We start from the raw sequence: 15,869 nt of genomic DNA, 5'->3' as shown, positions 1-15,869 counted from the left end.
TTTTTTTTTTTTTTTGTTTTTTTTTTTTTTTTTTTTTTTTTGGTACTGGGGATCCAGTCGGGTCCTTGCACTTGCAAGGCAGGCAGTGGAAACACTAAGCTAAATCCCTGGCCCCAAACTGATTTTCTTAAAAGCAAGAGATGAAACTACCTCTGCAACAGTCACACATTATTTTCTAAGGAATGCCACAATTTCACCAAAGATACAAAACCAAATGTGTCATAATGGTCAATCAGCCTGGGCAACAGTGTAAATACACTGGGGGAAAAAGCTATCATTTAGTGCTGATTATAGTGATTTTTTAATCTGAAAGACCATCCTTAAAAGACTAAGAAAGCAAAAAGCAGGTCTACAATAAACTTAAGTTATATTAAAATATAACTTAAAATTTACCACCAAGTCCTCCCTCCCCATAGCACACATTCATTACACATGTACATTTAAAAAACTAACTTGCTGGGATCTGCTCCTTTAAAGTAGGCATTAACAGATTCTGTAAGGGCAATCGCCACAGGTAAGGTGTCCTGATTTCCAAGGCTGACAGGGCTGGGACCTCGTGACACGCCTAGAATACAATTCATTTGTTAAGTCCTTCAGAAAGTTATATATTAAATATCCAGACAGATTCACATTGTAAGGTTGTCACAAATGACTCTATTACTTGTTTCAAATAGTATGCCCCCATCAGAAAGCTAGCGATTAAGAAATACAGAACAAAACAAATTGAAACATAATATAAAGAAAAACAACAATCAGGAGGACATATCATACTGACTTAAATGGAAAGACACAGGATGGTTAAGGAAGATCAGAAAGAAAAAGCCTTAGATTTAAAGAGTTAAAATTACTACTATGACTTTGGAGACTTTCAAATGCCAAATTCTTTCTGGTTATATTAATCACATATTTCAGGCCATTAAATTGGATTTTTTTTGCATGTAAATTATGCCTCTCCGAACAGTCGTGTTTCTTATGGTACTACTACTGTAATTTTCTTAAACTTGTCTTTGATGCTTGCACAGCTTGAGTATTTTCATCTGAAACACTTTGGACCAGACGTATTTTAGATTTTGCAGCTCTTCAGATTTTGGAATATTCACATAAATTTAGGTGCTGAGCATTTCTTTTTTATTTTAATGTAATATAAGAAGATTACTAATGAAGAAAATGTAAAAATAGTTCTATGAAAAAATTTCATAGAGAAAATGGTAAACACACTGTGTAGCATGATCTTAAAAGAATATATTTTCATTTATTAATCTCATTTCCTAATAGTACTATAGCTTTTCTGCATAAAACATTTATTAAAAAATATCTCACACTTGGTATAATTTTGAACAGTTTTTTCCTATTTTACAATATATTTTGGTCTTTATTTACACTTTCAGTTTCTCACATCAAAGAATGTGATATTTACAAGTGTGTTCAATTTAAGAGTATGTTCTCAAGATGTATCCAATTACTTAGAAATATCTCAAGTTCACCCTTCTTTATGGCTGAATAGTACTCCACTGTGTAAAAAAAATCTCTTCATCCAGTCATTGGTTGATTTGTTTCTAAGATTTAGCAATTACAAACCGTGCTGCTATAAACATGGGTGTGTATATACTGCTGTGGTAGGATGCTTTTAATTTTTTTAGGAAGATACTCATGAGAATAGCTGGGTCAAATGGGACCTCTAATCTTAGTTTTTTGAGGAATCTCCACACTGACTTCCACAGAAGTTGTACCAGTCTACATTTCCATCAACAGAGTCTCCATTGATCAAATCTCCATTGATTTCTTGATAATAGCCATTCTTTTTGGAGTGAGATGGAATCTCAGCTTGTTTTAATTTGCATCTCTCAAATGACCAGTGATACTGAACATTTTTTCATGTATTTATTTGCCATTTAGTTCATCTGAGAAAATATGTATTTGTTTCAGATGTCCATTTTTGGATTGGGTCTTTAAATTGGGGGGAGTCTGAATTTTTTCAAAGTTTTATGTTCTACACATCAGTCCTTTGTCTGAGGAACCACTGGCTTATGTTCTTTCCCCAACCTGTGGCTTGTCTTTTCACTCTGTTTGTGATTTCTTTTGGTAGGCAAAAGCTTTTTGTCTTTTGTTTTGTTTTGGTACCGGCAATCAAACTCCGGCCCTTGCCCTTTGCAAGGCAGGCAGTAGAACCACTACTAAAGCTCTGGCCCAGCAAAAGCTTTTTTTGTGTGTGTGGTACCGGGGATCGAACTCAGGTCCTTGCCCTTGCGAGGCGGGCCACCGAACCGCTGAGCTAAATCCCCAGCCCAGCTGATATTTTTTTTTCTTTCTTTTTTTTTTCAAAAGCTTTTCAATAAGATAAAAATCTCAATTCTTGATTCTTTGTAGTATTTCCCATGTGGTCTGGGTTTTATGAAGCTTTTGCCTACCTATGTCTTTTAGCATTCTACATATACTCTGCTCTAATAGATTATGTGTTTCTATTATGTTTTACTACCTAGATCTTTAATCCATTTTGATTTTAGTTTAGTGCATGGTGAGAGACATGGCTCTACTTTTAGTCTTCCACAAGTAGTAAGCCAGTTTTGCCAGCACCATTTATTAAAGAGGCTTTCTTCCAGTGAACATGTTTACCCCCTTTGTCAAAGATAAGGCAGCTGACTGTGTTAGGGGCTGTTCCTGTATCTTCTAATCTGTTCCACTGATCTTCAGGTCTGGTTGTTTTTGCCAGTACCATGATCCAAAACCTGAAATTTTGAATGTTGCAACATTCAGAAAGTTTCTGATTTTGGAATATTTCAGACTTCAAATTTCCAGATTAGAAATGCTGTCTATATCACAACCTCACACTGTCCTTCCTCAATAAGATTTGGTTTTTAGAGTATTTTAAAGAAAATAATTACTATTATTAGATAATGTTATGGTTTTGATTTGTAATACCCCCCCAAGCCTCATATGCAAAGAGGTGAGGCTTGTGGATGGTGATTAGATTAAGGGAGCAATATAGTTGCTTTGCTGTCAGGAGATGCGGTCTGGTCTAAAGAAGTGGGTCCCTGAGGGTATGACCTGGAAGGGTTACTCTCTTCTTTCTGCTTCCTGGCCACCATGACTTCAGCAGTTCCTCTGACCAAGCCCTTCTAGCCTTGGAGTTAGCTGGATACAGACTGAAAACATGAGCCAAAATAAACTCTCCTCCTTGAACAGTTGGAGGTATCAGGTATTACAAACCAGAAAAAGGGCCGGGTGTGGTGGCACACACCTGTAATCCCAGCACTCGGGAGGCTAAGACAGGAGGATCACTGTGAGTTCGAAACCAGCCTGGACTACACAGTGAGTTCCAGGTCAGTCTCAAGGACATAGTGAGACCCTGTCTCAAAAAAACAAAACAAAACAAACCAGAAAAAGGAACTAAGAAAGGGAGGGGTAATTGGGCTGGGTGTGGTAAAATGCTACGTGCACTTATAAAAAAATATTTTTAAAATTTAAAAGTTACATCTCTGACATAAAGTTCACTCTTATGAATATAAAGTTCTTACTCTAAAGATAAGGTATCTTTAGAGTCAAATAAAAATATAAGTATTAAAGCTAATCTTTGCATTTGTTCAGTGTTTGTTAACCTAGATAAATATCTCCCACAAGAGTGCGCTGCCTTTGTCTTCATACTCTTCCCACGTACACTTCACCACTCTATTCATTTTCCCAATGCATTTTACTTAATATATAGTACAATATATGAAGTTTAAGTTTTTAAATATAAATTATTTAAAGAAAAAATAAATAACTTAGATCAACACATATCTCTGAAATGTGAATATGTACTTTTCTTATACAGATATTATACAATGTCCATAGTCTTTTGGATGTGTTTTTTTCCCCCAGGGTTTTATATATATGCTGAACATGTGGTCTCCAAGGTGGTGGTACTGAGGTGGTGGAGGGAGGTGAAACTAAGGTGATTAAGTCAATGAAGGCACTGCTCTCTGAAGTTTGGTCTCCAAGACACAGTTCCCTTGAGTGCAAGTTGTTATGGAAGTGCACACCTTGTCTCTGAATCCCTCTGTGGCTCCTTGTCTTGCCATGTAATCACTGTGACACATACTCCTGGCCATTCTGATACCAGTTGCCATGGGCCCTCATCATACACCAATCCAATGAGGTCACCTGATTTGGGGCTTGCAGTCTCCAAAACTGAGAGATAAATAAACTTGTCTTTATAAAGTACTCAGTCACCAGTATTTTGTTATGGTAATAAAAAATACACTAGTCTACCTGGAGTACTGATGAAAATCAGTACAATCTCACATTTGACAAATAGTATAAAAAACATTTCACTAGCTTGAAGGGTCAGGAAGATTGCATGGTATTCCAAATTTTGAAGGAATTTTTATTTAGAAGGTTATATACGGTTAGAAAAAATAACTCACTGATGAAAAATGTGTGCAGACAAGAACTGCTGCTTAGAGGCCATTAGGAAAAAGAAAACCCTTCAAAATCAGACTAGTTAAAATTTCATGGGAAAGTAACAAATTCAATAATATAAAAACTTGTTCGCAAAAACATAATCATAGCTACTACAGGCTGAATATCCCTTATCTAAAATATCTGGATCCAGAAGTGTTTTAAATTTGGGTTTTTTAAAATATGTGCATAAACTTTACCAACTAAGCATCCTTAATCTGAAAATTCAAAGTCCAAAGTTCTCTGAAATCTGAAACTTTTGATTGAAACTTCAGAGTTCAGAGCATTTTGGATTAGAGACAGTCAACTAGGGAGGCACGAATCACAAGTTTTGCAAAGCAGAAACATGTTCATGATTGAGAAATGGGCTCAAATGATGAAAAACCATAAAGATGAGGATGGAGAAGTTGTGATCCAGATCAAAGCATGTAAGACCTTTAATTTTATTCTTTTAGCACTAAAATCACTGACAACATTAAAAGAAACATCAATTTTTTAAAAAATTTAATAACATCACTCTGAGTACAGAGTTTATATTGGACTGAAGAGAAAAATGAATGCTGGCAGGAGTTTACTTTTAGATCAGTTGAGAGAGATTAGGTAGAAGACAAAGGCCTGATCAGGAAGCACTAGTTACATGGTACAAGTATGAAAACATTAAGAAAAAAAGCAGACTATCGCTGATTACTTCTACAGGAATAATATATTTGTGTACTAGGAAAATTTCACTGTAATCCTAAAAGGTCATCAGAAATTCAAGACAGCGCAGTTTCAGGAAAAGATGGAGGCTATAATAATCTTTTTCTTTTTTTTTGCTATGTAGCCCAGGCTGGGCTTAAACTTGTGGTGACCCTAAAGCCTCAGCCTCCCAAATGCTGGGATTACGGGCATGTGCCATTATGCTAACTTATTTACACATAACATAAAATTTAGCATCTTAACCATTTTTGAGTGTACAGTTCAGTGGCATGAAATACATTTTTAAAGCTCTGTGATTATTAGTACCATCCATCCCTATAATTCTTTTCATCTTGTAAAACTGAAAAGCTATGTCCACTAAACAATAACCCCCATCTCTTAAGTCTATTGGTCCACTATTATTCTGTCTCTATCAGTTTGATTACTCTAAGTAGCTCATGTAAGTAGAGTAAAAGCAAAATGTCCTTAAAGTTTATCCATGTTGTAATATATATCAAAATATCCTTTCTCAAGCAAAATAATATTCTATTGTGTGTATTTATATATAATATTCTGCTATTTGTGACCATTAAACATGTTACTGTCAAATTTGATGTGCTTGGGAGCTGCTTAAGAGATCAGTAAAATGCACTTCTGGCTGTGTCTAAGTGGGTCCTGTAGGTGTATCCTTGGGGTCTATATCATGTCCCTAGCCCTTTCCTCTCTGGCACTCTTCCCTGGTTCTGTTTCCAGTCACCATGAAATGAGTGGCTTTGCTCCAATGCACCTTTCTGCTGTGCTTTTTCTGTACTGGAGCCGGTCAACCATTGACTGAATCCTCTGAAACCAAAAGTCAAAAATAAACCCCCCTCCCTTTAAGTTGCAGATGTTGGGTAGTCTCAGCAAGGGGAAAACTCACTAATACATTATCCAGCTATCAATGGATACTTGGGTTGCTTCTATCTATTAATGATTGTGAATAATGCTACCATGACACACAGGTGTAAAACTTGCACTGTAAGACTTTGCTTTCAATTCTTTCAGGTATATCCCCTTAAGCAGAATTCCTGAATCATATCATAATTTAATTTTTAATTTTTTGAGGAACAGTCTTTTTTTTTTTTCTCACAGAAGTGGTACCATTTTACATTCCCACTAGCAATGCATAACAGTTTCCAATTTCTTTCCATCCTTGCCAACACCATTCATTATAAAAATGTTGGGTTTCCCTGACCCCTTATTACTGGGTATCAAACCCTGGGCCTCATGCATGCTAGGCAAGAACTCTACCATTGGGCAATACCCCAGCCAATAATCTTTTTATTAAAGAAAAGTATGGAGTTGACCCTCCATATACTATACTAGGATTTCACATCTACAGATTCAATTGTGGATTGAAAATATTTTGGGGGGCAATGGTATCTTTTTTTTCCTTGTCATTATTCCCTAAACAATGCAACAAGTATTACACAGAATTTACACTATGTTATGTGTTATAAGTGATCTTAAGTGATTTAAAGTACAGGACAATGTGTACAGGCTATATCTGAATATTATATCATTTTATATAAGGTACTTGAGCATCTATGGATTTTGGTATTGCTGAGGAGATCCTAAAAATCAATCTGCTGTAGATATCAAAGGCAACCTGTATTTTCTTAAATATAAAATTCATATTGTCCCTTGAGTAACACATATGAATATTTACACATAGTCAAAGGCTAACATTAATGTCTGCTTTGATTGTAGAACGAAAAGAAACCTGTCAGGGTGGGATAAAGCACAGTTGTAGAGCAGTTGTCTGGCATGCATGAAGCCCAGGGTTTGATTCCCAGTACTGTTAACAGAAAATTAATAAGAAACCAGTAGTTATTCTTCCAACTCTCCAATTATATAATTATACAACGAGGATGCCTGAATTCTATAAATTATCACACAACATATTGGCAAATAAAGTGTTGAAATATAGGGGAGAAACTCAAAGCCAGCTTAAACTTGACATATCCACTTCTGTATTTTTTAGTTTTGTTTTCCTTTTGAGATCATGTTTCATATGTATTCTTGCAAAACTTAATTCAAATAGAAAATATTTACTCAAGTATCTAAAAACTAAATTTATAATTCTAAATAAATAATTTTTAAATGAAAATACTTTGTACTCAATGAAAACATTTGGCTCCAATTGTTTAACTGCTGCATATTCAGATTATTATATATTTTTAAAATGCAGACAGCTTATATAATGTGAGATAAAAAAAGAATACAAGGTGTCTTCCAGTGGTATTTATGTGGAATTCCTTTTAGCTCAAGAGTACCAGTCATTTCTTACTTCTGTGCTTTCTAACTTCAGTTCATTATCCATATGATTTTTCTATGACAGCTTTTCTTCCAGCAGTACAGATATTACAACTTTTTTAAAGCTAATATAGTCTGCTTCTTTATTAATCACGTTCTTCTCTGATTCTGACAGCTTTACAGAGTTTAGATATATTGAAACTTAATGTTGAAGCAAAAAGAGATAAGGCAAACAGAATAAAATGCAAAACTGTTGTTTTTATAACTAGGAATTTGGTGTCAGTAGCTCTTACCCATCAACCCAACATAATTAGCACAAAATTGAGACAGTTAATCTTAGCATTATACTTTATTTCTGAGACACTATACATTACTGGAAAAAGAAAAAATAGGTAACAGAGCATTTTAGATACACTTTAGGATCATTAGTCAACACATATGTTTGTGTCTTATACAATACCTGATGATGTCTCACAGTGCTTTTCAATTTCAGAGAGTGTCCCAATCAAATTATCATCTTCTATCATATTTAAATAAAACAGAATATTGCAGGAAAATAAAACATTTTCAAGAAACTAGAATAATCAAAACTTTAAACAAAGAGCTAAACAAAGATTGTGACAAAAAGAGAAAAAAATCTGACAGTTCTACGGATTGAACCCAGGGACATGGGCATGCTAGACAAGCACCCACAGCTCTGAGCTCCATCCCCAACTCTAGCATCATGACGAAAAAGGAGAACTTTCTAGGTAGAGTTGAAGAACCTCTGTTGTATAAAATTCATATCTACCTCCCTTGCCTGCTTCTCCCCACCCCCCATCACCTACTGCCATCGTGGCTGAAACTATAAGTATGTACCAAGTCAATCAAAATGCACTTAAAAGCTCCTATTACATATAGAAAGTCTTCTGAATAATCTAGATAATGAAAAAGAACTAAAGCTCATTCTGGTTACCCAGACTATGTGCTTGATTTCTAAAAGGGCTCATCTTACATGTTTATGACCAAAATATACAAACCATGAGAATAAAAATTAACAATACTATATATATAAAAATCGCATTCTACCAAATTAAAGAACAAATTTATTTATATACATTCAGTTTACATGAAGTTAAAAGATGGGAAACTGTTATATATGAAGGTGTGGAAAGTAACACATATGTTTTAGCCTATGCTACTTACATGCTATTTTTACAATGGCCGCACAGACAAGATGCTTATCTCCTGCCAAATTAAACTAATTAAATCAGCTTTAGGGCTGTCACTCTCAAATTGGCATTCATCAGAATCCCCTGTTGGCCCCAGCTTGGTAACCTCCTCCTAGAATATTTGACTTAAAAGCCTTTATTTCTAGTAAGAATGAAGTGATACATATGCTGCAGGTCCAAGGCACACTTTGGGCACTCCTGAAGTAGTGCTGCTAGTGAAAATCAGAAACTGGCACTATCACGGCTAAAGTCATCTCTTCCTAAAGTCAGCAATAAGATGGCTTTACTGAGAAGTTGTTTGATGAGAGGTTGTTGTTTATGAAACATAATTGCTGTAAGTGGCTTTGTGCTTTTGTTTATTACACTAAGGAGGAGTGAGAAAAGATCTTCAGAAAAAATGAGCAAAGGCAACAAAATCCAGATGTATAAAATATTTGATTTATTTGATGAGGCTTATTAAGTTTATACAATTATATGTTAATAGCTTTTAAAAAATATTAATTTTGATTTAAATTCTGATGGAAAAATATAACTCACTGAAGTATAACATCCTTTCCTTTCATTAAATCAATTCCTTTCCAAACATAATTGTTTTTAGCAGAAACTCTTAAGAATGCAGCTTGCTACCAGTTCACAGCACAAAGAACTGCATTATATATTTCTTTCAACTGTTTATATTGACAATAGTTGTAAATTTCATTCATTCTTATTACTGCTAGAGACAGAACTGTCCTATCCAGATAATAAAGACTGAAACAGAAAAGGACATGGGGCTAATATGAAATCAGGTGTATTGCTAGAAAAACAAAATTTCTAACTTAAATTCTTCACTAGGTCAGACACACACACACACACACACACACACACACACACACACACACATATGTCTCATCATACTTTGCTAAATTTCATAATCAATGATAAGCACTTACCTACTGTTGGAGTATTGGCAGCACTCAATGAAGCAGATGAGATGGAGGAAGAACTTTCTGCCCGGGCTAAAGGAGCGACTGGAGGTGGGCTGGTGTTGGAAGTTACAGGTGGGCTGAATGGCCTGGGCTTAAAAGCAAATTTATCTATCAAAAAGCTACAACAATTACTTGTCAGAGATTTCTGTATCAGGCAAATTTAACTTTAATATGCTAAACCAAATTTACCATTTCTTTTAATTTAAACTCAAGATATGCCATGTGTCAAATCATTTTCAAAAATACACTGAAAGATGAAAGGATATATTAAAATAATGTCAAGAGGGTCTTTGTGCATAAAATACTTTTTGTGTTTCAAAAAGTATACTTACTATAGATTCACAGAAGCTAAAATACTAGTTTAAACAATATGAAGGCTCTTCACATATACTACCAAATGACTTCCCAAAATGGTTATTCACTTTACATTACTGTTACATAAAATTATTTCTCTGCACTTTGTTAGCAATGTACGAGTCACAGAAGAAAATATAAAAAATTTTAAAATTTCTAGTTAATTTGATAGATATTTTCACTTTTATGAATGGTCTGATGTGAACCTTTTCTAACATTTTGCCATATTTGTCACAAATATTTTCTTTTCTAAATATTGCTTGCCTGTTACTTCTGATGTTTACAAATCTGTTCACATTTTCCTCTGTAACTCCTTGTAAGACATCCTCATTAATAAAGCTCTCCCCATAGAGAAGTTTAAGAAAATAATAATTCTATTGATTTTTTTCACTTTTCTAGTTAAATACAAAAACAAACAGCAAAACTATCTCAAATTCATTTATCTTTTACCAGTGTGGACAGACCTTTTATTTCCAAATTCTTAGTTGTTCCAATAACACATTAGCAACATTTGCTAAGGTGTTTCATTTTTTAAAGGCATATTTACCTTAATTAAAAATAATTTTTTCCTGCTTATAAAAGAAACAAATAGTTATTTAGTGTCTATGGCAACCCTGGATCAGGTACTAGATACAAAGAAGTGAACAGAAAAGACACTATCCTTTTTTATGTGAGAGGCATGGAAAACACACAAAAACCTGTAAGTAATCCTACACTCAATTCTTCATTACCTTAATAACAACTGACAGATACTTTCATAAAAATCACATGTTACACAAATTATTTTACCATTTGTCAATAAAAATATTTACCAGATATTTACAAATTATTTTACCCCCACCCACCTGTATAACTATTTTTATTTTATTTGAATTTTTCTTTTGGTACTGGGGATCGAACTCAATAACTATTTTTAAACAATTTTTTTTCTAGAGTACAGCTTTTTAAGGACACCATTATAGACAACATATTTTAAAAAATATAGCCAGGTGCTAAAAATGCAGCTATATATTTATACAGACATAAATGGTAAAGGGCTGAACAGATAATAGAATTCAATGATCTGAAACTTAACAAGCTTAGGAAAAGATCTTGAGATGAACTACTGTGGGGGATTTTCTCTTTCTGCAACATGGCCTTGTGGCCAATATGATGTGGACACATTTTTATAATGTATTTTACAATTCTTAAGGAAAAGGCAGAAATAGCTATTTTCCTAAGTTTTATCCTATTTTTAGAGTTGTGCTGTCCAGTACAACTGTGAACAGAACTTGAAATGTAGCTAATCCAAATTAAGATGTGTTTACAAGGCTATAAAATACAGAGTGGACTCAGAAGACTTAGCATATACATAAAAAGAATGTAAAATCTCATTCATTATTCTAAATATAATGTTTCTGTTATACGGGGCAAAATAAGATGTATTAGACTGAATTTCACTGTTTTTAAATGTGGCTACTAAAAAACTTAAAATCATATATATTGCTTACATTATATTTCTATCGGGTAGTGTTGCTTTGAAACAGTGGTTCTCAAAGATCAGTATGCATTCCAGTCACTTAGAGGGCTTTTTAATACACAATTGTGGGTCCCTTCCCTGAATTTCTAATTTGTCTGGAATGGAGCCAGAGAGATTATTTCTACCAAGTTCTCAGGTGCTGATAATTCTACTGGTCTGGGACCCCCTCTAAGCGCATTTGCTCTAGAACAAAGATTAGTTGGTAAGGAGGATGTGGCTCACTAGTAGACAATACAGCAATAATTATCAAGAACCTTTAAAATGCACTTATCATTTAGTTCATGAATTTCATTTTTAAAATCTTTTACTAGAGAAATAGTGTCTTCAAAGAAGGAAGCATAAGAATATTCATTAAAACATTACAGCAATAAAAACTTAGAAATTTAATTCTGATAACAGTCTAGAAGACAGATTTATATACTGAAATAATACACTTCAAATGGTTCTCCCCCAAGCCCTCAAGGTAGTTTCTAGAAAGATCTCAGGGAAGAGGGCTGCTAGGAAAGGAGACTAATGTGAATGAATCAACTATGTAAGTCTGACTTTATTTTGGACAGGTGAGATGGGGACTTGCTTTGTATTATAGGCTTGCCTCAATCTCCCAAGGATCCTCCCGTCTCAGCCACCTGGGATTATAGGTTCATCCTCCAACATCCAGCTTAACTTGATTTATTTTAATATGTTTAAGTGTGTCATTATTCGACAAACGAGTCTCTTGAAAATCATGAATAATTCATGATTTAGAAAGCCATTCCCCAAATATTTTCTAGTGAAAAATTATCTGAAAGTATGAACAGTAACTTTTTATTTTAAAATATGCACTTTTTTGAGCATACTTGCACTTGACAATGTCCTGTTTGACACATATTAAGTCATTTAAGTTTCACAACAATTTAGTATTATTATATGCATTTTACCCATGGCAAAACGGGTACTCAGTAAATAATGTGCCTAATGTTGTTTGGCTAATATGTGATTAATAAGTCTGTATTTTTACCAATTTTATTTTCTACATCTGGACAAATACTTATGCACTAAGAATATAATGAAAAGAAATACATACATAAGCATCTTAACAGTGGTTATCCTTGCGTGGTAAGACAGAGAATACTTTAAATATTCTATGTTTTCTACATTTTCCAAAGTTTACAACATGATCGAACATTGTTCTTTTGTAATCAGCATAATTTTGTATTAATTTTGTACCTAAGATATAGTAATTCTTATGTTACTTAAATCCTGACCATCTTCGCAGCCTGTACCTTGTTTTTCATTTCGCTTTCAGTAACTCATTTCACTCAGGAAGTAAAGATGACACCATTTTAACAAATGGTGCTCAAGCCTTTTCATTTATTCACTGAACATTTTCCTAATTATGTACATGTGACAGGCATTATTTAAAATACTAAGGATATGAAATTGGCTACAGCAGATCAATAAGGGGACCATAAAGTCAACATAATGTGCTATTGTACTAGCACAAATATAAATAAGTATATGAGAATAAGAGAATAAATCTGCTGGAGAAGTGGTGGAATGATCCAAGAAAGTTTTATGTATGTGGCAATACTTAGCTAGATCTTAAGTAGGCAAGTTTGTTACAAAGAAAACTGAGATGTACTTCAGACAGAAGGAGCATTTAAAAAATGTATGTGTAAAAGAACACAATGTAGGTCAATGTCACAGGCCTAAGTTCGATCCCCAGCACCCCGCTTCCCTCCAAAAAGAAAGCATAGTGTATTTGGGAAATACTGGCCTGAACCTAGGCTGGAAACAGAAAGTTGGGCAGTTTGTTCTAGTGATGCAGGTTGCTGAGGCAACTTTATAGCCTCATACATTCAGCTTAAATATTCACTCATTTGGATTATAGTACCAATGGAAATACTTATCAAGGAAAAATAAGATAATGTTTGACCTTTAGAAATTTAATTCTGGCAATTAAACTAGCAATTAGTGTAGAAGATAAAGCAAAATAGAACACATCAGAAGCAAAAAGGCTGAGTATGGGAGGGTCTCACTCTGAATAGAGCCCATTGATCTCACTGTGATGACTAGTGATCCCCATTCCCCAACAACAGACGTCATTTTTTATATCAATTAAATGATGTGGATTCGTTTCCTAGGTTAAAATACAGAAAGCCGAATGAGATACACACCAGGACCCTCTTGGCAGTATATTTCTAAGGCATAACAACAATTTCTTCCTTACTATTTGACTTTAATCAGAATTGAATGAAAGTACTTTGTTGTGAGACAACAGATACTGAATGGTGTTTTTGTTAGTGCCAACTCTCAGAAATCTCTTTCCTCCTGGACAATGTGTGGGTTTACAGGTATGACAGTTGAGGTTATAAGGGAGAGTGAAGGATTCATTCATTAGGGAAAATTTTTCTGTATTTTGAGGACTCAAGTAGAAAACAAAGCATTTAACTGTACAGGGGCATACAGAAAAATATATCTTAAAACAGTTATGTAATTTTAAAAAAACAACTGAGTACATACTATTTCATTAATCCCACTGAGTTTGCCTGAAGTAAGCTTTGGTCTGGAAGCAGGCCTGGGAGGTGGGACAATGGTACCTACAGAAAGAGGAGTTGTGGGCCTGGCTGGTGGTGGGGAAAAGAGAATTTGAAGAAAACCATTAGTATATAACACTCCTTACAATAAAGACATTCTATTATATCAGAACTGTTAGGATTCGTGTTCATTTTCCAGGATGTATGTGTTTGTTAAAATATTGGGAATCTACCCATAAAATATGCTTTTCTTAAAGGTACAATATTCCTGAAAAAAATATTAATCATTGAACAAAACTAGCAAACATACACATTTCTTTTAATTACTTATACATATAAAAAGTTAAATCTGATAAATTAGTTTGTGAAAATAAACCAATTTTGGGCCTTTAGCTTTTACCAATACATCTACTTAACAGACGATAGGATAGTAAGGTCAAATTTTTATAACATAAACTTAACATAAAATACCTTCAGCTTAATTTGACTCTTTAATTGAACCACACCCTAACATTATCAGGAATAATTAAAAGCATTAAAAATATTCTATTAGTTTCCACAAATCACTACAATTATTTCCTAAGTGTTCACAATTAATCTTAATTTTTCTTAAATCCTGTATAAATTAAAATATTGTTTTCAATGCCATTTACAAATTTTACAATTTTAAAAATTAGTATTCCTAATATTAAAAACTCCTATATAGAAATTGCTAAGTGAAAGCCAAGTGTACAGCATCAAAAGTCACAAATTTATTAGCAGGAGTAAGAATGGAGGTAAACATGCTTAAATTATTTTTAAAGAAATTAAAATGATTTCAAAACTGGTCCATTGTAAAATATGGGCTGTCATTCAGAGACTGAAAAATATAACAGGAAGAAATACATTCAGCAAGTTTACAGATATGCAACATTAAAAATATTCAGATGGGCCTAAATATTATATATGCACAGGGGAACAAGCAGTTAAGTTGAAGTTGAAGGCCCTTGGACAATGGAGGATTAGGGAAGGTGACGGAGGTGATAGCAAGACAAAAGAGTAGTCACAGGACTCAAAGGAAATGAATGGGAGGTAGGGGGATCTGCTTTCCTTCTTTTTATTGGTGCATGCTTGCAGTACATCATTACAGTCACTGTGGTGACCTCAAGATGAACACATCTTTCTGTTTTTCATCTCCTTCTCCTACCTTACCCTCTCTTCTCCTCTCTCCAGCTCTTACCCTCTCTTCTCCCCTTCTCTTTTAGAAAAGCCCTGTCTCTGTTTCCTATTATCTATCTTATATTTTGCTCTTTATATCTTGGATTTCTTACACAAGAGAAACCATGCAATATTGAAGCTTGTGTGTCTGATTTAATTCATTTAACATTATGGTCTCAAGGTGTGCCATTCCTATAAATGACTCAGGTCTATCCTTTATGGCAGAGCAGTACTCCACTGTGCATAAACACATTTTCTTTATCCATTCATCTGTTGATGAACATATAGACTTTCAAGACTTAACTACTGTATTAAGAGTTGTGCAGCTATAAACATGAGTATACATGTAATATGTAATATGATGCCCTTAACTCTTTGGGAAAGATATCTAGAAAGGGAGTAATTTCTAATTTTACTTTTTCAAAGAATCTTCATACTGATTTTCATAGTGGTTGTACCAGTATACGTTCCCACCAACAGTATAGAAGAGTTCTTTCTTTGGAAGTGGGGAATTATTTAGAAATCATATCACAGTTGAGTATGACAGCACATGGCTTTAATCCCAGTATTCAGGAGGCTGAGGCAGGAGGATCTCTATGATTTCTAGGCCAGCCTGTGCTACACAGTGAGTTTGAGGCCAGCCTGGATTATACAGCAAGACACTGTCTCAGAGGAATTAAAAAAAAAAAAAAAA

At 34.2% G+C, this 15,869-nt stretch overlaps 1 protein-coding gene across 1 annotated transcript in view; it reads right to left on the bottom strand.

Annotated features, from left to right (window-relative positions):
- Fcho2 (FCH and mu domain containing endocytic adaptor 2) overlaps positions 1 to 15,869 on the bottom strand; it is a 106,370-nt gene that overhangs the window by 15,993 nt on the left and 74,508 nt on the right. Inside the window, exons 18-20 of the mRNA XM_010637338.3 lie at positions 13,965 to 14,068; positions 9,554 to 9,680; positions 454 to 565 (exon numbers count right to left, since the gene is read on the bottom strand). Of these exons, the coding sequence (XP_010635640.1) occupies positions 454 to 565; positions 9,554 to 9,680; positions 13,965 to 14,068 (343 nt within the window). The remainder of the gene's footprint in view (positions 1 to 453; positions 566 to 9,553; positions 9,681 to 13,964; positions 14,069 to 15,869) is intronic.

This window comes from Fukomys damarensis, unplaced genomic scaffold (genome assembly GCF_012274545.1).
Source record: "Fukomys damarensis isolate Sample0158 unplaced genomic scaffold, DMR_v1.0_HiC HiC_scaffold_1, whole genome shotgun sequence".
In the NCBI taxonomy this organism is placed as follows: Eukaryota; Metazoa; Chordata; class Mammalia; order Rodentia; family Bathyergidae; genus Fukomys; species Fukomys damarensis.
This window is presented reverse-complemented; position numbering and strand designations above follow the sequence as displayed.